General features: G+C 37.6%; 2 protein-coding genes across 2 annotated transcripts; both read right to left on the bottom strand.

Annotated features, from left to right (window-relative positions):
- Window positions 1–428: 428 nt before the first annotated feature.
- On the bottom strand, window positions 429–16,598 carry LOC140164262 (lipopolysaccharide-induced tumor necrosis factor-alpha factor homolog). The gene is made up of 4 exons (XM_072187531.1): window positions 16,442–16,598; window positions 14,184–14,379; window positions 9,215–9,413; window positions 429–991 (listed from the first exon to the last, which is right to left on the bottom strand). The coding sequence occupies exons 2-4, from the start codon at window positions 14,332–14,334 to the stop codon at window positions 886–888; spliced, it is 456 nt and encodes a 151-aa protein (XP_072043632.1). The 5' UTR covers window positions 14,335–14,379; window positions 16,442–16,598; the 3' UTR covers window positions 429–885.
- A 4,462-nt stretch (window positions 16,599–21,060) lies between these two features.
- Window positions 21,061–27,424, bottom strand: LOC140164260 (lipopolysaccharide-induced tumor necrosis factor-alpha factor homolog). The gene is made up of 4 exons (XM_072187528.1): window positions 27,266–27,424; window positions 25,522–25,726; window positions 23,851–24,040; window positions 21,061–22,398 (listed from the first exon to the last, which is right to left on the bottom strand). Exons 2-4 carry the CDS (start codon window positions 25,685–25,687, stop codon window positions 22,293–22,295), a joined length of 462 nt encoding a protein of 153 aa, XP_072043629.1. The 5' UTR covers window positions 25,688–25,726; window positions 27,266–27,424; the 3' UTR covers window positions 21,061–22,292.
- Between the last annotated feature and the right edge of the window lie 487 nt (window positions 27,425–27,911).

Raw genomic sequence — 27,911 nt, 5'->3', positions numbered from 1 at the left:
AGAGCTGCAAATACAAAATGCGATGTTACTATGGCAACAGAGGATGATTTAAGGAAGCCCCATCATGCACTGCAAACGTGTTATCACAAGAGTTTCAACTGCCACTTTACTTTTCAAATCCCATTGAATTCTGTGCAAAAGATGTTGTTTAAGAATTGTGCGTGTGTCATTATTACTTGGTCGATTTCAGATCTAAAGTGATGTATGCATGAAGGATAATTCACACCTTCTGTAGGTAACATAAAATGTGAAATCGACTAGCATTGTGAATGCGTTTTTATTGTAAATATATCAGTCCAAATTTAAATTTAACCATGTCCGTCAATGCAATGTGCGCGCAGTGGTGTCATGTTCACTCACACAGCTGTGCTAACCGCAAGTCAACACAGTGGCGTGGTGGGAAGTGCTTAAATCATCCTCTGCTATGGCAATTATCTGGCTAACTTCTAGCTTATACCTAATACTTTCAATTCAGTAACACGAATGTTATTTGAGCAAACTTCAGTTACGAGCTCGAATATAGTTGTAATGCATGGTATAATTCGCCTGTCATTAATTTTGCAACTTAGTCTCTGTTATGTTAATGACAATGTTGAAGTTATAACATGACACATTGTTGTCAAATGATTTTCCTTTGGCTATGCGAAGGTAAAAAGAAAGCGTTTCCTTGGTTCTATAATAGCTAATGGGTATCAGTTTTGTTATATCAAATGCTTAATATCAAACTCAGATATGTTCAAATAAAAATGATACGAGTAGGATCCAACGTATTATACAAACGTGCACCATCAAGAAGGTATTGAAATTGTTTGAATATAGTTTTCAAATAGGTATTAGATCATTTTGCCTCTTGATAACATCATATTCCAGCCGACGCGTATAAATTCACATCTTTTTACACATGCCCAGATGATAGTTACAGACTGGGCAGGTATGTCTAGCGTCATACAAATCAGTGATACAGAATGGAATCAAACAGCATGGCCAAATCCTGCAGAAACAACAAAGGATAAATTATAGTTTATCATCAGATATTAATTTTCACTTGTTCTGATATTTATCACTATTTGTTTGTATATATTTGTTCTATAAATCCAATGGAAAATGCTCAAATGTAAACCACTAGAATGATCATGATATCCACAGTAATAAGTGGTGTCGCTATTGCAGTAATCATGTACACAGGTGAATGATTCTGATTGGTCTGTGTTGCGGTAATTAGCTATTTTTAGAAATGATGTAATAATAATATGTTGTAGGACATAAATAGTGACGATAATTCCAGAATGGTATAAAATTATAAAGCCTGGGTAATAAATGATTTGGGTAGCAGTGTAGAGTTATAACAGGGAACTCTGTGAACCCTAGCGAGTCGTGGTACAAAGGTTACCATAATTGTGCGAAGTCTTCAAAGTTCGGGTTCGTAGTTCTGTGTTGGCTTGTGTTGGAGAGGATAAAATACGCCAAATAAAAGAGGGAAGTGAAAGAAAATAGTGCTCGTCTGCTCGATTGTCTGAACGCAAAGAACTGCTAGACTTGAATGTCTCCACCAACGAACTCAAAACTGCAGGACTGACATCGTGTGTTATCTGACCGCCAAGTGGAGCAGGTATCTTGCTCAATTGATTTCCGAGAGAGGAGTTTACGGTCAACATTGAAGATCATTTTGGAAAACACTAGCATAGCAGCTAGGATATTAAAATCATAGTCTTCAGGAGTTGGGCTGAGACTAAGCCAACAGTGGTTCCCCTTGTAGACAGGATCTTGGACATTGCCGGATCTTGCATGATCTTGCAATCTATCTCAGCTCATCAGAAAGATAGCTAGCAAAAGGAAATCTGTATAGTAATCATGATAATTCTTAATTCTATAGTTTCTTGTATGATCTTATTGTAATTTGATTGAGAGTCATATAGTAGGGTCATATTTGGACCTCCAGTGACCATCATTTGTGAACAGCAATTTTTTGATGGATTCTTGTACTTTGGGGTATTTTAAACTTAGGCCATTTTTGGCCATCTTCGTTATCAAATCCAAGATGGCCGCCTTTGGCTGTACTAGAAATACATTAAGAGGGCGCACCACCAAATCACTCCACGATTTATGTAACAGTGAAATTCGGTTAAAATAGTCCACCGCTTATTTGAGCTTGTTTCGGCCTTTATTTTCTAAACGTATAGTCAAATTTTGCCCGTTTTCAGCTCATTTGCTTCCGACAAGTATATACATGAAGAATTCGGAGAAAAAGTCCCAATTTTTTATTTCAGAGTTGAAGTTCTGGCGCGAATTTGAACAACGTCCGGTTTCCAAAATTGAGTGATTTTTAGGGTTAAATTTGCACAATTTTTCTTTGCGGCAAAATAACAGAAAAAGTCGGTGGTTAGCAATATATTCCGTTAAAAGAATAATATTCTACACATGATCAGCTTTAATCTGATACCAAGCTTTATAGTTGAAATACGTAATTCAAGTGCCAAAACGAGATCCAAATGTAGGCCTTTTACCGTGTATTTCAATGGGCGCGTTTAATGGTGGTGCGCTCCCTTAAATTATAATGTACAGTACATTGAGAAACAACTCATAAAAATGTATTACAAGTGCACTTAATTCATCGTTTGTATTATAAATTGAACACCGATTCAATGTTTGTAACATTTATTCATAAATGAGATCGTCTACTACTGAAAACAATCCAAAATGGCCGGCTGCCCATAGCAACCAAAATCCTCATAACAACGCATTAAAATAACAAAAAATCAACGTTTTTTGACATATATGTGCATTTATTATATACCTATTCTTAGTAAATCAAGGTTGACTGGTTGTAAGAAAGTTAAAGAATTGTCATAGGGGATTGAGGTAAACAAAAAGTTCAAAATGGCTGCCCTTAGCAACCAAAAACATCACAGTAATGCAGTAAAACTACTATAAAATAAGTGATTAAGTTGACCTTAATGTGTATGTAATTAGTCTTATCCTAGCAAATCGAGGCCTATTAATTAAATGCAGATACCAGTTTGATCAAAGGAGGTCAAACAAGTCCAAAATGTTCAAAATGGCCGACCAAAGGAGACCATAGCAACCACATTTTACCTAGCAACGCAATAAAATGTCTATAAATCATGCACTTTTTGCAGAGATGTCACAGGCTGACCCAAAAAATCCTGAACTTGCGAAGCGTAGCGAGCGCAGCGAGCGAAGCTCTCGCGCAACACGGCCAGGGGGGGGGCCCGCTTAAGGGGGCCCCCCAAGCCAGATGGTTTCTGCACATTTAGCACCACAGTAAAGGCCATTTCAGAGGGTAAAAAGAACAGTTCAAAGCTCCTGGCTTGTTCTACACTTTTAATGGTCCAGGGCCACTCCAAAAGCGAAAAAAAAAATAATAATAAAAATAAAATTAAATTAAATTAAATTAAAAAAATAATTTTTTTTTTTTAATCCCCAAAATCCGGAATTCCTTTAAATCCGGAAATGTGACATCTCTGTTTTGACATGGTTGAGTATTCAATGTGTCTTTTTCTAAGTAAATCATATCCTATTGATGGAATGAAGATAACAATTTGGTCAAAGGTGGTCAAACTACTGAAAAAATATCCAAAATGGCTGACTAAAGACGGCCATAGCAAATTCTTCTGGTTAGGTTTCAACATTACACAAAATAGGTCTATGATCACCCATATTATCCTGTTCTAGACCTAGAACCCCGTAAAAATATATGCCTACTATAACCTGACTTCAGCCTTGGCACTAGGGATGTTCATAAAATTTTGAAGTTCAATATTTTTAGCTGAAAGTTCTTTCATTTGAAAGAGAATTAAATTACCTAAACAATAAGGGGTCAATCATGTTTCTAGTGCATATACTTTTGAAGTTACAGACAAAAATAGTGTCATCAAATTGCCCAAAATTTTGTGTGTGAAATTGTGACAGCAGGCACATGTACAATGCACACTACTGTATGTGACCCCAGATGACCTCCTATTCGTTACTGTAAGAAAGCTGTTTTGGATGGTCTTGATTTACACACAAATTGCTTTTGAGCTAAATCGAGCGTCGACTTGGTGGAACATGGATTGCACTATGTGATAGTTTATGAATCCAGTATCATGCCAGTACCAACATAAGTCAACATCACTTAGGTTTTGGTTGTCAAAATTAATTTTTAGTGATTTTCTCCATTGAGCCCCACAGTAAACCCATTTTTGGACCGTACATGCACATTCCACTTCCCTATGGACGAATAGCGCCACCTATAGTGTGTTATGTGACCTAGGCGTAGGCTATGGATTAAACATCGTAGCCTGACCTAGGCCCCGGTACAAACATATCGCAAACATAATGCCTAGCCCTAGGCCTCATTATCAGCATGCTAGCTTGGCCTAGGGCTAGGCCCAGTACATACATGTTAGGCCTAAGTATTACATAGCGCAAAGAATCTTGAAACGCAAAGTATTGCGTAGTGCAGCGAATCACAACTCACTAAGTATTACGTTGCGCAGCGAATCACGACTTGCTAAGTATTGCATAGCACAGCGAATCACAACTCGCTAAGTACTGCATAGCAAATCAATACCGCAAAGTATTGCGTAGTGCAGGTGCAGCAAATCACGACTCGCCAAGTATTACGTTGTGCAGCGAATCACAACTCGCTAAGTACTGCGTAGCAAATCCCGACCCGCAAAGTATTGCATAGTGCAGTGAATCACAACCCGCAAAGTATTGCGTAGTGCAGCGAATCATGACACGGAAAATATTGCATAGTGCAGAAAATTGTTAAATGCAACATATTGCTTAGCGGAGCAATTTATACTAGCTTGGTTTAGAGCTAGGCCGAGTATATACATACTACCCGGCCACGGATTAAACATCATAGCCTGACCTAGGCCGGACATATCAGCGGTACTAGCCCTTGTCTATGGTTACTGTATAAACATACTTGCAAGACCTGGCTAATGCCTAGGGCCTCGTTATCAGCATACTAGCTTGGCTTAGGGCTAGGCCCGGTACTCACATATTAACGTGACCTAGGCCTAGGCCTAGGCCATGGATTAAACATAGTAGTCTGAGTGACCTGCATAAACATATTGGCCAAAGTTGTCTATGGATCAAGTATAAACATACTTGGGCCTAATTCCCGGTACAAACATGGTCTAGGCCTATAAATACCTTGATATGAACATACTAGGCTTGGTATGTACATACTAAACTAGTCCACACCTTAGCGTAGGTTTGTTCCACAAATATACCTTTTTCTATGTGTGTATGTAACTTTCAACATCAAGAAATTCTTGTCCTTGCATTGATTTTTTTCGTTGTAATAACACAACAGGCAACTGATTGAAGCTTAGACCACACAGAGTAAACTTATAATGTATTAAGCTTAATAAGCTTATTGTTAATAACAAACATTTTTGCATTTTCACGCTTTAAAATAGTTGTTATATTAGTATTATAAACCTAGGTTTACATGTTTATATGGAGAAACTTTCAAGGCAGAAATATTTACTTACCTGATATGTTTAGGCGGTACAAACCTCATCAAACTTTTGACTTCCAAAAAGCCGATTTGCAGACAATTTTGTAGCTACAGACAGCTTGCATTCCAGGTTTTACAAAGCTCGTATTCCATATTTCAACTACGGAAACCAATCAGTGCCAGAAGTTTTGATTTATATTTCATCCACTTATAGGTTTGCCCACTAAAAGGTAAAACTTTAAGGCTGATCATTTTAATTATAAATGTAGTGTGTGTGTAAAAGTATATTTCTCAAAAGGGAGGAGAATAAAATAATCTATTTTTAGTATCAAAATTCACTGAAAACGTTAAATTACATTTAAAAAGTGTTAAAAAAACCACACTTTTTGGCTCAGAATCTTCATAATGGGCTACAAGATTTAAATTCTAAAATTTGGTCAAACTAATTTTGGGACAATTGTCTGGGCGTTCAAAAGATACAAAATTGTTTACAAATTTCAAAATTGCCGCCGGCAGCCATTTTGGATGAGGTAGCAGACGATCTTATTTGTGGATAAATATTGCAAGAATTGAATAGCTTTTGAATTAATAGTGAAAACAGTGAATAAGATGCACTCAAAACATGGTTTTATCGGTTTCATTTAAATAAATGCATACTGCAAAATTCAGTGGATTTCTATAGTGCAGCCGATGGCGGCCATCTTGGATTTAATGATGAAGATGGCCAGAAAACCTAACAATAGTAGGCCTACCTGGAATGGATTTTTTATCACTAAATTAGTCAGAAACAACCCCTTATGGTTCAAAACGGCCAATGACTTTTAAAATATAAAAAATATATAGGCCTACATTTTCTAAATTTTACGAGGTATAGCAGACAATCTCATTAATTAATTTTACAGCGTTGCTATTTGAATTTTGGTTGCTATGGTCACCTTTATTCGACCATTTTGAATATTTTGGATATGTTTGGCCTTCTTTGATCAAATTGCTATCTTCATTCCATCAATGTGCTTTCATGTATTAGGAAAGACACATTTGATACTCAACCAGGTCAAAAAGTAGGCCTACATGATAGTAATTTTACTGCGTTGCTATGTGGAATTTGGTTGCTATGGCCGTCTTTAGTCAGCCATTTTGGATATTTTCTCAGTAGTTTGACCACCTTTGACCAAATTGTTATCTTCATTCCATCAATAGGATATGATTTACTTAGAAAAAGACACATTGAATACTCAACCAGGTCAAAAAGTGCATGATTTATAGACATTTTATTGCGTTGCTAGGTAAAATGTGGTTTCTATGGTCTCCTTTGGTCGGCCATTTTGAACATTTTGGACTTGTTTGACCTACTTTGATCAAACTGGTATCTGCATTTAATTAATAGGCCTCGATTTGCTAGGATAAGACTGATTACATACACATTAAGGTCAAAAATCACTTATTTTATACTGCGTTACTGTGATGTTTTTGGTTGCTAAGGGCAGCCATTTTGAACTTTTGTTTACCTCAACCCCTATGACCATTCTTTCACTTTCTTACAATCAGTCAACCTTGATTTACTAAGAATAGGTATAATAAATGCACATATATGTCAAAAAACGTTGATTTTTTGTTATTTTAATGCGTTGTTATGAGGATTTTGGTTGCTATGGGCAGCCATTTTGGATTGTTTTCAGTAACAGACGATCTCATTTGTGAATAAATGTTACAAACATTGAATCGGTGTTCAATTTATAATACAAACGATGAATTAAGTGCACTTGTAATATATTTTTATGAGTTGTTTCTCAATGTAGGGGCCTACTGTATAATTTAATGTTTTTCTAGCCTACAGCCAAAGGCGGCCATCTTGGATTTGATGACGAAGATGGCCAAAAATGGGTAAAATAATGCCTTTAATGGATTTCTCACCACAAAATTAGTCGAAAATGACACCTTAATGACTTCAAACGACTATATCATTGCTGAGAGAATTAGAAATCATCTTGAGAATGAATTACCACCAGAGCAGGCTGGCTTTAGAAGGGGAAGAGGGACAAGAAACCAAATTGGCAATTTGAGGAATTTAATGGAGAAAAATAGGGAATTCCAGCAACCATTATACCTTTGCTTCATTGACTACTCAAAGGCATTTGATTGTGTGCGGCATAGGCAGCTGTGGAGAATAATGAAAGAAATGGGGTTCTCCGAGCATGTGACTGACCTGATTTGCTCATTATATCACAACCAAGAAGCCACCGTTAGAACAGAGAGTGGAGACAGTGAGTGGTTCACTATTGGCCAAGGATGAAGGCGTTCGTCAAGGATGCATTCTGTCACCGTACCTTTTCAACATATATGCAGAGTACATCATGAGGAGAGCATTTGTTGGTGTTACAGGTCAGGTGTCAGTCGGAGGACGAAAGATTAACAACCTCAGATACGCTGACGACACCACCCTTATTGCAAAGTCATCAGATGAGCTTCAGGACCTTATAGACAGAGTAAAAGCAAGTAGTGAGGAATTTGGGCTGCATCTCAATGTCAAGAAAACAAAGATAATGATCTGTGGAGGAGATACAAATCAGCAAGTGAAGGTGAATGGAGAAGATGTGGAACAAGTTGACACTTTCAACTTTCTGGGATCACTAATAGACAATGCAGGGGGCAGTTCACAGGAAATCAGAAGACGCCTATAGCCATGGCAAGATCATCGGCAATTGCGTTGACAGATATATGGAAAGACAGAGGTATTTCTAAAGCTACCAAGATTCATATTATGGATGCTCTGGTTTTCCCGATTGCCTTGTATGGCTGTGAAACGTGGGCGGTTGGAATGACAGATAAGAAAAAGATCATGGCGTTTGAAATGTGGTGCTGGCGGAAGATGCTGAGAATATCGTGGAAAGAACATAAGACCAACGAATTTGTAAGAAACCAAATTGGAGATTATGCTTCCGTGTCCCAAAAAATAGATCGTTTTAAACTGGCGTATTTTGGCCACATTTCTAGAAGAGATGGTGACAGCATTGAGAAGATAATTATGCAAGGTCACATAGAAGGCAGTCGTAGAAGAGGTAGACAGAAGCTTAATTAGATGGACTGATGGAATTAAACAATTAACAGGCCTTTCTCTCGTCGCAGCCCACCGTCTGACTCAAGACAGAAGCTGCTGGAATACCATCATCAACAGGGTCACAAAGGGTCAGTCATGACCCCTATAGGACCACGACCAGTGGCGGCGCCAGGAATTTTTTTTCGGGGGGGCATTAGGGGGGCAAAGTGAATTTCAGGGGGGGGCAAAATCAACAAAGTTTGCGCAAAATTACCGTAAAAAGTGGAAATTTTCGTAATTTTGGGTTTTTTCTGGGGGGGGGGGGGGGGGGCAAGAGTTCTGACTGGGGGCATTTGCCCCCCCCATGCCCCCCGTGGCGCCGCCACTGACCACGACGACGACGACCCCAAAGTACAAGAATCCATCAAAAAATTGCTGTTCAGAAATGATGGTCACTGGAGGTCCAAATATAACCCTACTAATAATGTTTGATATTATAGTAAATAGTGTGTTTCATGTTTAGTATGTCTCGGTAACAGGTGATTTTGGCGGACAATAAATCAGCCTAAAAAGCACACCACATGTTCACCCCTCACACCCACCCACCCCTACACCCTTCCCCAAATATATCCCCTCCGAAGAAAATAACAGCCATAAGCATACTGCATGCATGTTCAATAATTATTCAAAACCTTTCTTACCCAAAAAGGCACAGTACACCAGCGATGAGCCATACCATTAAACCCATTTCTCTTGTCACCACTGTCGTGACAGTATTGTGACAGTTGGGACACTGTGTCACAGTTGGTCTGTCACCGAGTGACACAACTTGAGTGCTCACAATGGTCGTCGTCGTAGGTTGTTGTACCGTCACAACTGCTGGAGGTGGACCTGCCTGACCTAAAATGAGAGTGCAGGGAAAGAAGCTGGTTAAATGCATGATGTAATTTGACGACATTTTTGCTAAGTTAATGAACCGGCAAGAATTTTTTGCACACAGACATTATGTAAGCCTAGAGGTCTTCGGTTTATGGTATAAAAATCTCTCACCTTTTTTTAGGAAAGTCAGTGTGGATGAGGTTATCACGAAATTCCCCTTGATCCGTTCATTCCATATTACCAGAGAAGATTACCAAAAGACCACTTGTTTGTTCAGTGGCGATACCGTATTATAACTTGGGGCGTGAGGGACATGGTGAATTTGGGGATTGAAAGGGGTCTGAAAATGTGCTTCTAAGTTGGCACATGCATTTTGCTCCAAACATTATGCAGTTACTGTCCGTTTTTCCTATTCAGTGCACACACAGCGCTCCAATTGATGATTGACCTTGAGCTCACTCACTGTACTTTAGGTATAAGCAATAGACTAGTTAGTGGGCTGGAGGGAAAACCCAAGGATTATTAAATCAGGATGTGACACTTCGTAATTTGCATGTGTCCAATTCATATGTTAATAGCATATTGTTATTAAAATGATGGTCTGAACTGGCCAGAGGGCGTTAATATAATAGACGTTTGATCAAGGGACAGAGTAGTTTCCGTTTATACACTTCTAGTGCCCGTTTCTATTCATCGTTATGTATTCTTCTCCCGTGCATTATTTTCGCAAACTACCCTTCACAGCCCAAATTATATAAACCTGCACGCTAAACAATGCATTATCTAAAACCTGCACGCTAAACAATAGATTCTAGATAATACGTGCACGCTCAAATACTAGAAATACTACTTTCACATAACCATAAAGTAGAGTTAGGTGGCGCTTTAGACACAGAGATCACATAACTATATAATTGTCTGTTCGATATATATACCAACAAAAAGTACGAATATACATTCTGTGGTGTTAAAATGGTATAGTTACAAACGGTGTTCTATAATAGTGTACAATTACCGAATAAGGTGCAACTCGCTAGACTTGAGTCCAGTCCTCGTTTACGGAGTTTAGGATTAGGGTTTAGGGTTGGGATAGGGTAGTCTTGTAATAAGACTAGTAGAGTTGCACCCTTGCAAATATCATTGTCATAAATTATGATTAATGACCTCAAATAAATCAAACATCAAATGAGAATAATCGAGCTTCTATTAATTAAAAGGGCCAAAAACAGGTGGATCATAATTATACAAGATGACACCATTGCAAAATATTCAGCATTTTACAAATGAAATACATGTAGGCCTATATCTAAAATAACATAGCTGGGCCCGGGAAACACACACTAGCGCATAATATCATGATCATGCTTTATAATACCATAGGCCTTCAAACACATGTGTTTGAAGGCCTATGATAATACTGAACAAATTGTTAAATCCCAATGTCGTGTGTTTTAATATAAGTAGTTCAAATTATAGAGCTATAAAGTCCAGTTGATATTCACCGTAGTACTAGTCTGACATCTAAATCGATCGTTTCCAACTGGTTCAGTGCTCTCTGTGTTCGAAACCACGATATTAAATGATCACAACATAAAGTCAAGTCAATTAAACCATGCGTGAATAAGTTACCTATTAGTATGACGTATGGCGCAATCGATACCATTGATTACAGGGATTGATTTTCTTTACCAGTTAAATGCTACGTAGCTGGTCAATGTCCTGACGGTGTTTTTAAAATGTAAGATATTTTCCCTAATATTAAAACTAATATAATGAATGCAGCAATTAATATTGCCTATTGTTTTAATAGGCCTACACTCAAAGTGTATGACGGATAATGTACTCGTGCAAATGCATTCGTCAAGATAATTGCACTTGCCATGGAGTTATTGCATTTAGCTTTCGAGCCTATCGGCTCTCAAGCTAAATGCAATAACTCCACGGCGCGTGCGATTATCTTGACGAATGCATTGCACTCAGTTCATTATCCTTATCGTATCGGCTACCGAACGAAACATAATTATTATGCACATTCCGACCAGACTAGCTTTGCCAGGCAGAGTAGGCCATGACGCGTAGGCCTATGTGCCGAACGTACATTTGAACAAAAACAATATTATTTGACGTTTTAATTTAAAAAAATTACCCTATTTTACTAAATTACCATGTAAATTAACCGGTAATTTACCGACTCACAACACTGACATGAATACAAGTTTTAGTATTAGGCCTATTTAATAATATTATTTCCTCTATCGTTTGATGTACAATGGTACAGGTTGGGGGGGGGGGGGCAAAATAGTTTTGTACTTTTAAATATGAGGGTGGGGGTCATAACAGTTTTAGGTCCATTAACTTGTGAGACCGGGGGTCAACAAAGTTTTTGGTTCACGAAGAGGGGATGGGGGGGGGGGGGTTAAAAATTTGTAACACGAAAAAATATATTGTCACCCCACCAAAGTATTTCTGAACACTCCCTAAACTTAGTTGATTTTTCAGCAAATGGTATTTTTCAGTGAGTTTTGCTTTTATTCTGTGTTAAATTATGGCAAACGGAAACAATCAAAATATGATGTAGCTAGGAAACAAATACTATAATCGCTCCTGGGTGTCACCACCCATGCATACTTTTTAATGTAGGCCTACCGGTAGGGGCGGCCTATTGCCAATCACAAAGTTTGAAATTGTAATTGTTTAATGTAGGCTACTCCCTATACGTTTATAGGCACGCTGGCGAAGTGACGTACTTAAATCGGATTAACTACCATAACAATAGATGAATACAATTTTGACTATATCGCCCGCATTCACGTTCATGCAGTAGGACCTACCGATGCATTGAACCCCCGGGATTGAACCATAGATGTCAAAGAAATGCTAATCACTTGCACCTGTAAGATTAGTCTCTTTGAAAAGAACGGTATTGTATTCAATCTATTATATGATTGAAGACAAGTGTACAGACGGCTTGACGTGAGCCTATGATTTTTTTTTTCTGGGGTCTTGTGGTGTACGCTGGTTATCATTGATGTTGAAGTGCTATAATAGTTCAATGTAAGAAAATGAGCCAATAGACGTGATGAATAAAGATCGGATTTTTGGATTATTAGTGGCGGTATACAATTAAATGTCAAAATTACGGTGCTATTCTACTTTTCAACAATAATTCATACTGGCAGACTACACCAATAAGTGTATTAGTGCAGATTGATATTTTTCGGGATACTTTTCCACAGGGAGGAAGCACATGGCAAAAACTATTGCCGCGGGTGCCATTTTGGAAGGTCACGTGAAGTGTCAAATGATTTTTTGACTTCAAATACTCACTGTATTTCATATCTTATGCTTGTCGTATATTTCCTTTCTATTACTATATCAACAAGACATTCCCTTATCAAATTAAAAGACTTTCTTGCAGAAACAAATCACTGTGGCCTGATGGGATCATAGTAGTTGACCCACTTCCGCCCGGTCTAACCTTGCTTGGGGGGCGCTTTTTACTATCTTCAACAGGTTCGATTCGCTAAACTTACGACACCTTTATGTGGTGACCTCAATCACATGGGCTGAGTAAGAGTTGATGTGAATTATTCATAACCGATCGATATCTTGCCTCACTTTGTTGAGAGCAAGCCAACAAAAATTGCCATAGGTTTGCGTGGCTAAACAAAAGCCGTGAATTTAGTGTCACCCCCCTGGAAAACCATTCACCCAATAATAGCCATAGAGGCTCACATGTGATAATGTTCATCCTTAACACTGTAAAACCACTTAATTTCGCTAGGGATTTAATTTCGCTAATTTCGCTAGAAGCCTTGATTCGCGAAATTAAATACCCGCAAATTGAACAGTTTTACATTGAATTGTACACATAAATTGCTGGATTAGTGAAATTAAATACCCACAAAAATGGTGATCATTGGCAATTAGCGAAATTAAGTACTAGTGAAATTAAATAGCTTTACAGTACTACAATTTGAAGTAAAAAATGTCACGGGAAAGCTGTTGTCGAGCTGTTTTTCTGAAGAGAGTCTTCCAAAATTTCATAACAGTCGGACGTGTAATTTTAATGGCAAATTGTGCTCAACAGCTGACTCGAGATAGCTCCAACTTCGAGCGAGCACCATCGTGTGATCGGTTTGATCAATTTTCGCCATAGAAGCTGGTCATCTAAAAATGATTAAAATGCGATTTTGTGAAGATTGTTGTCGAGCCCTCCCAAATATGGAGTTCTGACTGCCCGATAGGGAGCTAAAAAATGGAAAAACTTTTTCCAAACCGTGTTAAGTCTAAAACGACATGTTTCTCATTTACTTGTGTGATACGATCACAATAAATGTGACATGTTTGACATGAGTTGTACCATCAACATGGCTGGATAACAATATGCAGACTTTGTTCTCATTTCGGAAACAAAGGCCACGCTCAGTATTGTAAATGTGCGTTTGCTTTGTAATGGTGCATCCAACTGAAATTATAATACCTATATATTTCAACACAGCACATTGCGATATCGCACAGGTAAATCAGACACATATGTTTATGGATTTAATATGAGCTGTTTTGAATGAGGTTTATCTTGGTGTAATGGGGTTTAAGTCCTGCAAAGGTCGTGGTGAATTCTGCTCACGGTATAGACATGACTGCATAATGATTAGTAGAAATTTACTTGATTTGTGCTGACGAGGGGGTAGGGGGCAACCGGTTAAAGTTAACTTTGAGGAGCAGTTTTCCTATTGTTGGACTACCATTCAATACCCTTATTTGATTCGCTAAGATTGGCCACTTTACCTTGAGGCGGATATCCGGCTTGTTGTGGTGGTGGGTATCCTTGTTGTTGTGGTGGGTATGGTTGTCCCGATGGAGGACCCGGATAGTCTGGTGGTGGCCCCTGTGCCTGTTGAGGGGGGTAAGCGGGATTAGGGGCTTGCTGATCTGCCATGATTGTTTCTGATTTTGTCAAACGCACTTCGTCTTAGTATACCGCCTAAATGGATGAATAATACACATGCAAATTATATATTACTCCCCATTCCACATTCCAGAAAAATACATAGGCCTAACTAATTTTTTGGGATTCAAAAAATATTATCAAGTTCTGCCAAATGAAACATAGCTCAATCCTAATTCATCTAGTCCTAACTAGAGATAAAAGCAAAAGTTCACTCTCTTACTAATTTACTGCAAAAGGGCCAAAAACATGCATTTTCGACATGTTTTCTGACAATCGAGTCACAAAAATCACAGACTTAGGTCAAGTCTAAGCATTCAAAATCTTGTGCCGAAATGTTGCTCTAATTTTCACTTTTTTTGTGTTACTTCAATATACCGTAAAATTCCGTCTACAAGCATATCCCTCTAAATGAGGTTTTTTTGACACAAGAGACAATAGGCAGACACTCTCAACAAAAACGTTATTTGGATTTTGAACAACTATATTACTGATAAAGGCGGCTGTACAAACATGTATATTTGTAAGACCAATCTATTGCAATGTTTTTGAGAAGGGTATTGGCCTTTCATATCTTTCGTTAAAAAAACCCTCGTTTAGAGGCATATATGCTACTAGTACTAGACGGAATTCTACGGTATGGCATGTAGGCCCTATGGTTGGTTATAAGAATGAAATAGGCCTTTTCCAAAAATTAGAATTCATAAACTGAAATTAGTCTTTGTACTAGTCTTTGGGCTTGATTGTCACAGCATATTATACGACAAAACACCCTAAAAATGCATGTTTTTGGCCCTTAATATTTCCAAAAATTTACGAAATGTTAAAATTTGACTTTTATTGCCAGTTAGGACTACAAAGGATTAGGATTGCGCTATATTTCATTTGGCAAAACACTAAAAAACAGGATAATATTTTTTTAATCCCAAAAAATAAGTTCTGTATTTTTCTGGAATAGGGAGTTTACACGCTCCGCATCATAAAAAGAGTAAGACATTTGTTTGATCGACACTGCACATGGTCGACAAGGTAATCCTATATTGAAAGTCACAAGTACTGTCTTTGTTGTTGGGTTGTCGAACAAGTGGAACTTTGAACAAGTGGAAGAAACTAGTGTGAATGTGTACAAAGATTGCAAAACATTTTGTTTGCAAAACATGCCTAGGCCCTATTATTATTTCCTCTCCTTTCTCCTTTCGTTGATTGAAACCAGTAAAACTACGCGGTTGCCAGGCGCGGTTGAGTCACATGCAGTCAGGGCACGAGGCTACTATTTGAGTCTAACCTATTTCTTTTGAAGCGAAAATATTTTATCCAAAAAAAATGGATTCTTTACGGGACATTATTATTTTATTGATCTCGCTATGAGTTTTAAGACAGTGACTCGACTACGTTTCGTCCAATACCGTATTTTAAAACTCATTGTTCGACCAATAAATATGGGCCCAATCGATCCAATTTTATATCAAAACTGTATACCTGCTTTAGTATTATTCACGCATTAGGCCTACGTGTATTTGTATGAGACCTTCAAATTGCTTTCATTTTTACACGAGTCTATGCATGGATTACCAGGATCCAGGAAGAAACTCCAAGGGTATATTGGAATTTGGGGTTCAAAAAGGTCATAGAAATAGAATGAAATCGGATCATTTTCCTTAAAGTTCTAAAACATTGAAATGTTAGGCTACTTCACTGCAAAAACACTGGTGTTTAGCATATAAATACCTATCTAAACACACCCCTGCCTAGCCTTCACTTCGCTAGCGTGTTTTTTACTAAACATGATTGATAACAAGCTATAACATTAACATGCAAATGGGCCACGAGCCTCACCCGGGGAGCCTCAGAACATTTTACAGGAACTATTCAATGACACTGTGCCCCAAGAGACATCATGGCAACAATCAGGCACTTGCACCTAAGATCGAATACACATATAGGCCTATCCACAATAAACTCCGCAATGATGGCAAAGCGCACACCTATAATGTGGGCCTACGACATAGGCCTATAATATAGGGCCTAGGCCTAAGTTACGATAGGCATATTTTTAAGACTAGGCCTATATATTAAGAGAAAATTGTTTTTACCATACCTTTCAGACCCAATACGTGCTGTCAGTTCCCTCTATACGATATAATTATTTACAATATGTTCAGTTTACAATCCTTCTGGCTTCCTGTTTAGTCGGAAACAATAGGAAATTTTTATAGGTCGCACACAAATGCTTCACCTACGCACTATTATCAGGTAGCTATATAGCAGGTTAAAGTTCGCAGCTAAAATTGAGCAAGACATTAAAGGAGTATTTCGTGATCCCAGCATCCTCTTTTTATGACATTTTTCAGTAGCTATCCACGAAAAAAGCCTATTCCCAAAATTTCAGTTGATTCCGATTTTGCGTTTGCGAATTATGCATGATTATGTGTATTACACTGCTCCATAGACAATGCGTTGTAATTTCTTTCTGGTGCACCAGAACGAAATTCAAATTTCACGATATCTTTGCAAAACGAATTAATCTGCAAGAAATATTTTGTACATAAACATATGTAGCCAGAGGTTTCCAGTGATATAAAAATCTCAACTTTTTTTGAGAAAAGTGGGGGGATGAGGCTGTGGATCACGAAATGCCCCTTTAAGGGATCTAAAATGAGCGTTTATTGTGTTTCGACAGTATTTTTGTGGGACATGAGAGCACCTCAGACGTATCGAATTGCATTCTGAATACGAAGCATGTCTTTCTGATATCAAATAATTTTCATTTTTGAAAATTACAATATAAGACAAATTTTATGACAAATTATAAAAATTTGATATTTGTCAAATTTTTGATATAACAGTCCTCGAAGTAAATTATATAAATCTAATGATATATTCTTAAAGTGTATGTAGCAGGAAGGAAAAGCCGACGGTCATGCAATTGAACATTTTGACCTTTCATATTGAAGATATGGATTTTTTCCCAAAAAGACCTAATTTTTTTTTTGTGTTTTGGGGAAAAAAATCCATATCTTCAATACAAAAGGTCAAAATTTTCAATTGATCGTCGATTTTCATCCCACCTACATACACTTTAAGTATAAATCATCAGATTTATAAAGTTTACTTCAAGTACTGTTAAATATCAAAAATAGGCCTATCAATTTTAATGATTTGCCATAAAATGTGTATTAAATTGCGAATTTCAAAAATCAAAATTATTTGATATCAGAATGACATTCTTCGTATTCAGAATGCAATTCGATATGTCTGATGTGCTCTGATGTCCCAAAATAAATACTGTCCAAACGTTCATACCCCAGCCCTTAAAGCCATAATGTGTGATTTGCTCCTCAGCGACGCCCTAGCTTTTTCCTCGAATTTCTACTTTTTGCATGATTTTAATGCTGGTGTACTAAAATACTATGTGAAAGACTGAAGTGCTTTAAGGCTCGGATAGCGACGTTTTCACTATCGAATTACATTTTGAATACGGAGAATGTCCTTCGGATATCCAAAAATTAAGATTTTTTTTAGAAATTGATGCCCGTTAAGGGCTGGGGTATGAACGTTTGGACAGTATTTATTTTGGGACATTAGAGCACATCAGACATATCGAATTGCATTCTGAATACGAAGAATGTCATTCTGATATCAAATAATTTAGATTTTTGAAATTCGCAATTTGATACACATTTTATGGCAAATCATTAAAATTGATATTTTGATATTTAACAGTACTTGAAGTAAACTTTATAAATCTGATGATTTATACTTAAAGTGTATGTAGGTGGGATGAAAAGCCGACGATCAATTGAAAATTTTGACCTTTCGTATTGAAGATATGGATTTTTTCCCAAAACACCAAAAAAAAAATTAGGTCTTTTTGGGGAAAAAAATCCATATCTTCAATATGAAAGGTCAAAATTTTCAATTGACCGTCGGCTTTTCCTTCCTGCTACATACACTTTAAAATATATCATTAGATTTATATAATTTACTTCGAGGACTGTTATATATCAAAATTTGAAAAATATCAAATTTTTATAATTTGTCATAAAATTTGTATTATTTATTGTGATTTTAAAAAAATGAAAATTATTTAATATCAGAAAGACATGCTTCGTATTCAGAATGCAATTCGATAGGTCTGAGGTGCTCTCATGTCCCACAAAAAATACTGTCGAAACGCAAGAAACACTCATTTTGGATCCCTTAACGTTGTCAGGATTTATTGGGGTGCGACCCGCTCAGAAGTGGACCTATTGTGCTTTAAGGGCTGATTTCAATGTTTTTACAAAAAAAATGGACCTTTTCATTCGGATTGGCATTTTGTCACATTAATGTGAACCATTTTAACAACACCATTGACCAATTATGCAATAGGTCTAAGAGCTAGACATAAGCGAGAGGGCGCTAGACCACTAAAAACACTGGTGTTCCATATTTAAAGCATGATAAATTGATAAGGGGCTGTGCAATAATTAGGAGACTCCAGGGTAAAAACTTCCAAACGGCCGCCAAAAATAGCATACCGCCCCCCTCTAGGCCGGCCAAAATTCACTCCCCCCCCCCCACTCTCGGCCCGCCAAAAAATATGTGCTTCCCCCCCCCCCTTGCAGCGAGCAGGAAAATGTACATATTTTAAGCATTTTGTACGGTACTGTGTTCCTATGCCTTTTTAGAGCGTGTTTGAAAGGTGCCACATGAATGTGTGCCAAAAATCCCCCCATAGGCCCAGGCTTGCCAAAAATTGCTTACCCCCGCCCCATTTGTCTGGCCAAAAATCCCACAGTCAGAACTCAGGCTTGCCCCCCCATAAAACCCAAAATTACGAAAATGTCCACTTTTTGCGGCAGTTTTGCGCAAAATGTTTTGATTTTGCCCCCCCTCCTGAAATTCACTTTGCCCCTCAATGCCCCCGAAAAAAATCCTGGCGCCGCCACTGCGTATACGTCTATGTGATCGCAGCCTAAAGGCGACGAAAAAAGAAAACCCTGTTCTACGGGCCCGACCGCCCAGATTTTGAACAAATTGGGAAAAAAATTCCTGTACAAATGAATGCCGATCCAAATCTCGAAAATTTCAGGAACAAAATGTTTTTTGTATTTTCCCAAATCGCAAAATATTTTCAGATTTTAGTGATTTGTTGGGTCATTTCAACAACAAAAAAAGCCCGACCAACCGACCCTACTTGAAAGGTCCATCCGCCCGACCGCCCGAAGAACAGGGTATCTTTTTTTCGTCGCCTAAGGTCCGATTTCTCGAAGCTTGGCTAGTGGTCAGGTTTAGGCCTACTAAGCCAAGGCTAGCCCTACCAATGTGGATCCATTTTATTGCTTTATATTTCTATAGGTGATGTATGATGTGAAATTGTAAGCACTGCAAGCCTATTGTAAGCCTATAGACTAATCGGGCTTAAGCCGGATTAGGAAGCCTGACACTAGCCATGCTTCGAGAACCGGCCCTATAAGTAAGATTGACTTGAATTAATTCTATTCTGCATGGCTGTTTCTGTTATTAACTTACGCCCCTCTGGAATCAAGCCTTGAAAATCCCAGTTAATATAATTAAGTTTAAGTACACAGGGTGAGTAAAAAAGTGCAATAGAGCAAAGAATCGATATTTATGTATAAGAACGAAGTTGAACTTTCCCATTATTGAAAGTTTTTATAAATGCCACACTCTGTGAAAAAATGAAGTGACTCGCTACCCTTTAATATGTACGAGTCCTTTTCCTGCGATACCCAAAATTCATTATTTGTCCATGAGGTACCATGTATTTTGATTGAGAGCACACAATGCACCATGCACTTCATACCTCACCTGACTTCAACTCCATTTTTTTAAACCCCAATATGCCCAACTTATTGGATATTTTGTAATTCACTCCACTTCAAATTGCGCGCATTTCATTTCGACATTTGAAATCCCGCCTACAAATTTATATGGTTTTGATAGAGAATAAACATCTTTAAAGTAGAGGGAAAATGAAAATAACAACAAATAATGTTTCTTCTCCTTAAACAAGACCAAGGACAATAACACTTTAGGTGCTCCATTTTATTTCAATGCCAATGAGGTTAAGAAAATGACAGTTGTTCCAAATCTACCTTACACAGACAGTGATATAGAGTGGGCTGACATTCAAATTTTAGATGTCTTTTTGACAAATTTGTCATAAAAACAAAACGGTAAGTGCTAATTCCTTGATTTTTTCACACAAGATCACTAATGGATATGTTATTTATAACATGTTTTAAAACCCAAAAGGTTGAGCTCGGTTCTTAAATAAAAAATGGATTCTTTTCTCTATGCGCTTTGTTTTTACTCACCCTGTATAATATGGAATTAAGGTTTGGCCACAAAACGATTCTCTTATAAACCATCTATGCACGGTGTGCACATCGATAACCTGAGCACACAATTTCGCTTACAAGCAGTGATTTGTCTTTGATTACACAAGCAGTCTTTGATTACAGTACACGGTTGAGTGCATAGCATCATAAGAGCTGTGTGAGCTTCTAGCTGATGACTAGTGGAAAATAGGATCTAAAAATACCTCATTTTTCTATCACATTGTGATACTTTAATGATTCTTAATTCGTTATATAAAATATAATGCAAGTTTAATATAATCTGAATACAGGTTAAAATAAGGCATCATACATTCATAGGCCTATATATATTCTTAAGTTCCGTTCAAATATATGACCACACCGGACTGCATCATTACAATTTATAAATAAAACAGATTTTATTATAAAAGTCACCAATATTTTCACATAAACCCAGATGCACATTAAAAACGATTTTGCCTAAAACATCATATTTGCGCGAGTACAATACTTTATAATGAGTGTCGCCACCCTCCAGAGATAGGATGAGGGATTACGGTTACCAGGATTCATTTAGGATAAAGAGATTTTGGTTTAGGGTGGGCATGGGCGGATCCAGGATTTTGAAAAGGCCCCAATTTTACGGCAAAATGTGATACTGGTCATTTTGCAGTTATACACCATCGGACTTGGAAAACTTTGCAAACATTTTGTCAAAATCGGCTAAAATCGTAATCATCATAACTTTCATCAACAACATAGTTTTTAAACTAAAAAAAGTCCATATAAATATACAAGATTAACTGTAACCAATAGAGCTTCAATAGGCCTAAACTGTTCGAACACATTTTAAAATTTTTACCAACCACAATTACCGCGTTGAACCACTCAATTGTTGGTTAAACTAACCAACAAGTTTATTAATCTTATTGGTGGATGAATGAGGTTGTCGATCAGGTCACCACGGTCACCCATCTTTAAAAATGATAGCCAATATTTTGTGTGGTTCACCTGGTATAATCTGTGTTGGTTAAAATTTAATATGTGTTCGACGTTCTAACAGTGTATTGGCCACCATGCATACAGATTGTATCAAAATGATTGTACCCAACAGTTTCCTCTGATTATTAACAAGACTGCCATATCAGAAATACAACACAAGATTCATCTAATTTGTAGGTAAATGGTATAAATCGTTTCTTTAAACAACTGGTCATTTCAAGAGGACCCAATAATACATTAGAGAGAAGCATGCTTTTCAATAATGGGTACCAATCATTTTGATACAGCCTGTATTAGACCTATCTATCATAGAATCTAATTTCCAGCAATTCGCCAGCGAAGTGGTTACATAACTCCCTGGTAACTGGATCACACACCTTTTGGAATGTCATAGACTTTGTGTTGCGATCATTTCGATCATGATTCAGGAATCAAAAGCGTGATCCACTATCGGATTACACGTAACACATTGCTGGCGAATAGCAACTGCAACACCCAGGTTCCACAACGACGTCATACACTGCTCACAAAAAGTATCGTAACGCTTACATATGAGGTTAGGGCCTATTTGTGTGGTTTAACAATACTTTTTGTGAGCAGTTCAAAGCATATGATATCAATCCATCAAATCTTTCTGTGATAACCCAGTCGGTATTTGCAGACTGGACATGTATGGCTAACGTCGTACAATGCAGGGATAAGAAATGCTATCCAAAAACATGGCCACATCCTGTAGAATTAATATAAGAGGGAAACAAAAAATGTGTTAATAAAATATTTATGCAGAATAAATTTAATATTATGCAAAATAAAAGGATGGATCCTCAAGAGATTAAATAATCATTAAACAGCGACTATAAGACCTGGCGTATGTAATTTTCCGCTGCGACGCAAAAATGCGCACCGCAAAGGTCAGATTATACTCCGACCAATTAGGTGTAAAGTTGTGATATGTGTAAACTTACAAATGCTAAAAAAATCAGGTTTGAAAAAAATTGCCCAAACTCATTTTACATTGTACAGTATGGCTCTATTTTCGTAACCGAGGTCAGGGGCGGATTTAGGGGGCGCAGCCGGCGCGCGCCCCCTCTATTTTTTTACTAGCAAAGGGCGCCGGTAACTTAAAAATACAAAAATTGTAAGAAATTAAAAAAAAGGAACAAATTCGGCCATGAACAGCAAACAATGGGCCAAAACCGTTGAGTTTTCGAGGGGGTAACCCCCTTTAACACATTTTTTCGTCGTCGACCAAAAGGCGCCCCCTTTATCAAAAATTCCTGGATCCGACCCTGGAGGTGACATTATTCTGACAGTCGCGACAGTTAGGACACTTTGTCACTGCTGGGCTGTCACCGAATGTCTGCACTTAACATGCTTAAAACTTGCATGAGTCGTCACAATCTGTGTGTTTTCTGCAGCGGTACAAATATATTAGCCGCTGCAAAAGACGCTGCCGCAGCGGCAAATTAGACATTGCGTCTGTTGCAATGGGAAACCACCTACAAGTGCAAGACGACGTCAGACAAGAGTGCAAGACGACGTCAGACAAGAGAGCAAGACGACGTCAGACAAGAGTAACTTTAAATGACGAACTATAGGCTAACCCTTGATGAACTTTAGAGAGCAAAAAAAAACACAATCAAAAATATTATTTTTTCGTTCTCTCAATTCAAGTTTGTGATTATCAGTCTGCCTGAGATTCCCTTTCTTTTTGTCATAATCAGAAGGCAGTATGTTCAGATACCTCTCAATCCATCTTTATAGAATGCACTTTGACATTTTGAGCGGTTTTTTTGTCGCTTATTTGTGGGCATGTATTTTTTTGTTTTATCTTTTTTTTGGCATTTCATGTTCCACAGCCTTCTACTCCTTATCCCCACACTTTTTACAACAAAAATTAGATTTTTATAACACTGAAATCCTTTAGCTACATTGTTTATGTAATAAAAATAAAATCTTACAAATTAATTCGTTAAGCCAAAATATCGTCAAACGTTTAAATTTCATTCTGCATAACTCGCAAATGCAAAATCGGAATCCATTGAAATTTTGAGAATAAGCTTGCTTCGTGGATATCTACTGAAAATGTCATAAAAAGTGGGTGCTAGGAATAGGATCCCGATATACTCCTTTAAAGAACAGTATTAAATCACAGATATTGGAACAATTAAAAGTTTCTTACACACAACAGATCGCAACCGCAACGAGCGCGACCAATCCGCCGCATTCTCTGCCCGTAACCGAGGTGACAGTATTCTGACAGTTGGGACACTTAGTCACTGCTGGGTTGTCACCGAATGTCTGCACTTGAGTCGTCACAATCGTCGTGGTCGTAGGTTGCTGTACTACAACTGGAGGTGGGCCGGCCTGACCTGAAAATATATGGAAAAAATGAAATATTAATGCCTTGATCAAGAACGTTTGAAATATTCCTTTAATTAAAAACACAACGATGCACATCGTCCACGCCAGGTAAAGGATTATTTGTATAGGCATCAAAGCACTAAAATGCCCGCCAGCTGCTGAGCGTAGCTTCTATTGCAAAATGAGCGGATACTTGCCCTCCGCGCTCGGTGAGCGATTGGATAAAAAACAATAATTGGCTAAAAAACAATCGCGCTAATAGCTCAGCGATGTAATTAATTCAGCAATACTTTGATCAGCTCGTAATAGGCGGGCCTTATAACATCGCGGATTAATATCAAAATAATTTATTTTGAAAATTGTCTTCTAATGATCTCGTTAGAAGCATCACAAATTATTAATCCAAGTCTTATACTTTTCTATTTTCTTTGAACACACAAACTTTAGACCAGACAGGTCAACTATAGCACTCGTAACGTGGGTCTACTTTTCCTTAAATACTCCCCCTTAAATAATGGTCATTATTCAAAAACGGGCGATTGTATTACAAATCTGTAAAATGCGTTGGAAGCAGAATTTATTTCTGCACATTTTGACACCTCATTTGTAGCAACTGACAAAATATTGACGTCACATCGTACATTTAAATCAATGTAACCCAAGATTTGAAAGTTGCAGTAAATTCTATTGATTTGTATTCAGTATGATGGAAGGAAATCTGTGTACATGATATCTGAATGAGTGTTTTTGTATTGTTGCAAGTGCAACTTTCAAATCTGGACCGCACTACATTAAATTGCAATTGACCGGTGTTTTATTGTTTTCTGGGCTATCGTATCAAATGAGGTGTCAAAATGCGCAGAAATAAATTCTGCTTCCAACGCATTTACAGATTTGTAATACAATAGCCCGTTTTTGAATAATGGGCTTTATTTAAGTGGGATTAGTTACTTTTTTTTAGATGTTTGGCTACTAAAGGATTAGGATTCAGCTATGTTTCATTTGGCAAAACAGGATAATATTTTTTTAATCCCAAAAACTTAGCTCTGTATTTTCCTGGAATGGGGGAGTCATAGACCATAACCATAATGGGCCGCAATGCCGCGTTAGGGTTATAGCGTAGTGTGGCCCATTATAGTTGCAGAAAATATATACAACTCCCGGGTCCAGTTCCCTCACTTAGTTGCAGGGATGCAAAAAGTGGGGGAACCTGGTCCTGCCATTACCCCTATAACTTTGATCAGCTCGTAAATCGGCGGGAATTTTAGGCTCTTTACCACTACGTCAAAAAGTAGACCAACGTTAAAAGTGATATAGTTGACCTGTCTGATCTATGTTGTGCGGGTTAAATAAAGTAGACAAATAGTATAGGACTTTTAATAATTTGTAATGCTTCTGGTGAGATGTCACAAAGCAATTCTCAAAATAAAAGATATGTTATAAGGCCTGCCGATTACGAGCTGATCAACTTTGAAGATAATACCAGTACCTTGAGGTGGGTATCCGCCTTGTGGTTGCGTCGGGTACGGTTGCGTCGGGTACGGTTGAGTTTGTGTCGGGTATGGTTGTTGAGGGGGACCTGGATAGGCGGGTGGGGGCGCCTGTTGAGGGGGGTAAGCCGGATTATTAGCTTCTTGGCCTTTCTGATATGCCATTGTCTAATCAGATCGAGTCAAACAAATTGATGTTTCCGTCTATAAAATAAATCACAAGCACAATGAATCTATCATTCCCGTGTCATGAACAAAATGAATGAATCAATCAATGAATCACACTCTCACCAACTCACTCAATAAATTAATTAAGCAAGCAAGCAAGCAATCAGTCAATTAATCAATCAGTCAACCAATCAATCAATCAATCAATCGATCGAGCGATCGATTAATCAATTTCCTAATTATAGTGAGATTTGAAATAACTTTCTGCCTGCTATATAGCTCTAAACTGTTCTTTGTCAACATTATTGTAAAAACCAGGATGACTCACGCTAGCAGCCCGTTTTTGGACGAGTTTTTACAGCATGGACCACAATCCTGGCGAAAAATGTTGCCACACCAGAGCGTTAATTGGTCAACACCTTTCCCCGCTCCCCTACAGAAAATCATGCAGTTTAGAGCCCTAATTACGAATTATGTATAATTTAGCAAAGATGGTGTTTTCAGTGACCACTCCCATAATAAACCAATTTCTTTATCAAAACGTTTTATTATGATTCACTAAAAGAATATTATCTACTCCCAAATCGTGTGCAATATGAACCTAATACGACATTCGGTTTTTGAGTTATGAGACAAAAACGAAATTTAAATGAAATATTTTGCCCCAGTATTTTGCATTCGGCTCAGACAATCCTGGCGAAAAATGTTGCCACACTAGAGCGTTAATTGGCCAACACCCTTCCCCGTTCCCCTAGATTGCAAGTTGATTTGGGCAAAATCGTCATCATTTCTACATTACAGTCTCCCAACATTGAAAAATGGGTGTGGGGAAGGGGGCAGGGGCGAGTAGTGTAAGCTGAATGTGCATTAATTGTAAATGCGGAACTATCACATATTTAGCCCCGATTGCGTGCTTTTAATACCATGGCAACGAATTTCCGCCTGAGGATTACTGTTTCTGCGAAAACATACCCACATGTCTAGGGATTTGCTGGGGGGATTTGTTGTGAAAAGGGGGAAACAGACCCATTTCATGTTGGGCGGCATATCCCCGTACACTGAAGTATCCCCTCCTATCTTTTTTTGTAAATTTCGAAAATTTTGGCTATACAAATTTGGATAACGTTGAGACTTTTTGGACTACTATAACGTCAACATTATATAACTACGCTTGCGTGTGTATGACGATAATCGGCAAAGCAGTAATGGTAGGCCCTAGATACAGCGCTACAATACAATGTAAAATATATAATAATTAAAAAAAAAACTATTAATTTAGTATTTACTATTAATATCTTGTTTGCCATATATTTTATTTAAAAATTTATATAGGCCTAAATGAAATATCCAAGAAGAAGGAAGTGACTAGCCTACTACTGCCCATGTAATATACATTGGGCTGTACTGATATTGTATGTTACATTCTTAATGTATACAAGTATATTTCGCTTATCGTTTTTATGCTCGATTTACTCGATAAAGCACAAATATCAAGCAACCATACAAGTTAAACAAAAATTAAGAACGATAAGTTTATAGTTTTAATAAAACTTTTAATATATAAATGTCGCTTACCTTAACTCTTTGCTCGGATCTCTACTATAGCTTTAATTTATATCCAACGACTGTACATGCACTGTATAAGCTCTATGACAAATAAAACGAGCTAAAACGGAAGAACACAATTTATTGTGATACTTCATTGAACCGTATTTGAAGTCTAAGGGGGTCCAAATAAAAACACACGTAATAAGGCACAGGAATAATAATACATTTTACGCTTTAGTGCATATCCTACGTCATCAGGTGCGTACAGGGTGACCCATGTAGAAAAGTTGACATTACTCGTACGCTCAACTGTTGTCCAGTATGTTACAGTCGTAGGCTTGTAACATGTGTAGGCCTATATAAAAAATATTTTTCTATTAATCATGGTTATATTAATTCATGTGTTCAAGTTGTAAAATAACTTCAAATACTATGCATCACATGTATTTGGAACCAGTTTTACATTTTTTAGCCCCGGCCCCCTAAAACGGGTCCTAGATATTTTGATCTAGTTTTTAAAAATTAGTTTCAAAAAACTTTTGGCCCAAGAATTTTTTTGTTACGGTGCACAAAAAGAAGTGGGCCAAAAACCGTTATTTTTGGGATTTTGGGCCAAAAGTGCCATTTTGGCCCAAATTTGACCTCACAGATGAACTTATCAAGTCTTTGCCAT

This window comes from Amphiura filiformis, chromosome 11 (genome assembly GCF_039555335.1).
Source record: "Amphiura filiformis chromosome 11, Afil_fr2py, whole genome shotgun sequence".
Lineage (NCBI taxonomy): Eukaryota > Metazoa > Echinodermata > Ophiuroidea > Amphilepidida > Amphiuridae > Amphiura > Amphiura filiformis.
Note: the sequence above shows the minus strand (reverse complement) of the source record. Positions and strands in the feature narration are given on the sequence as shown.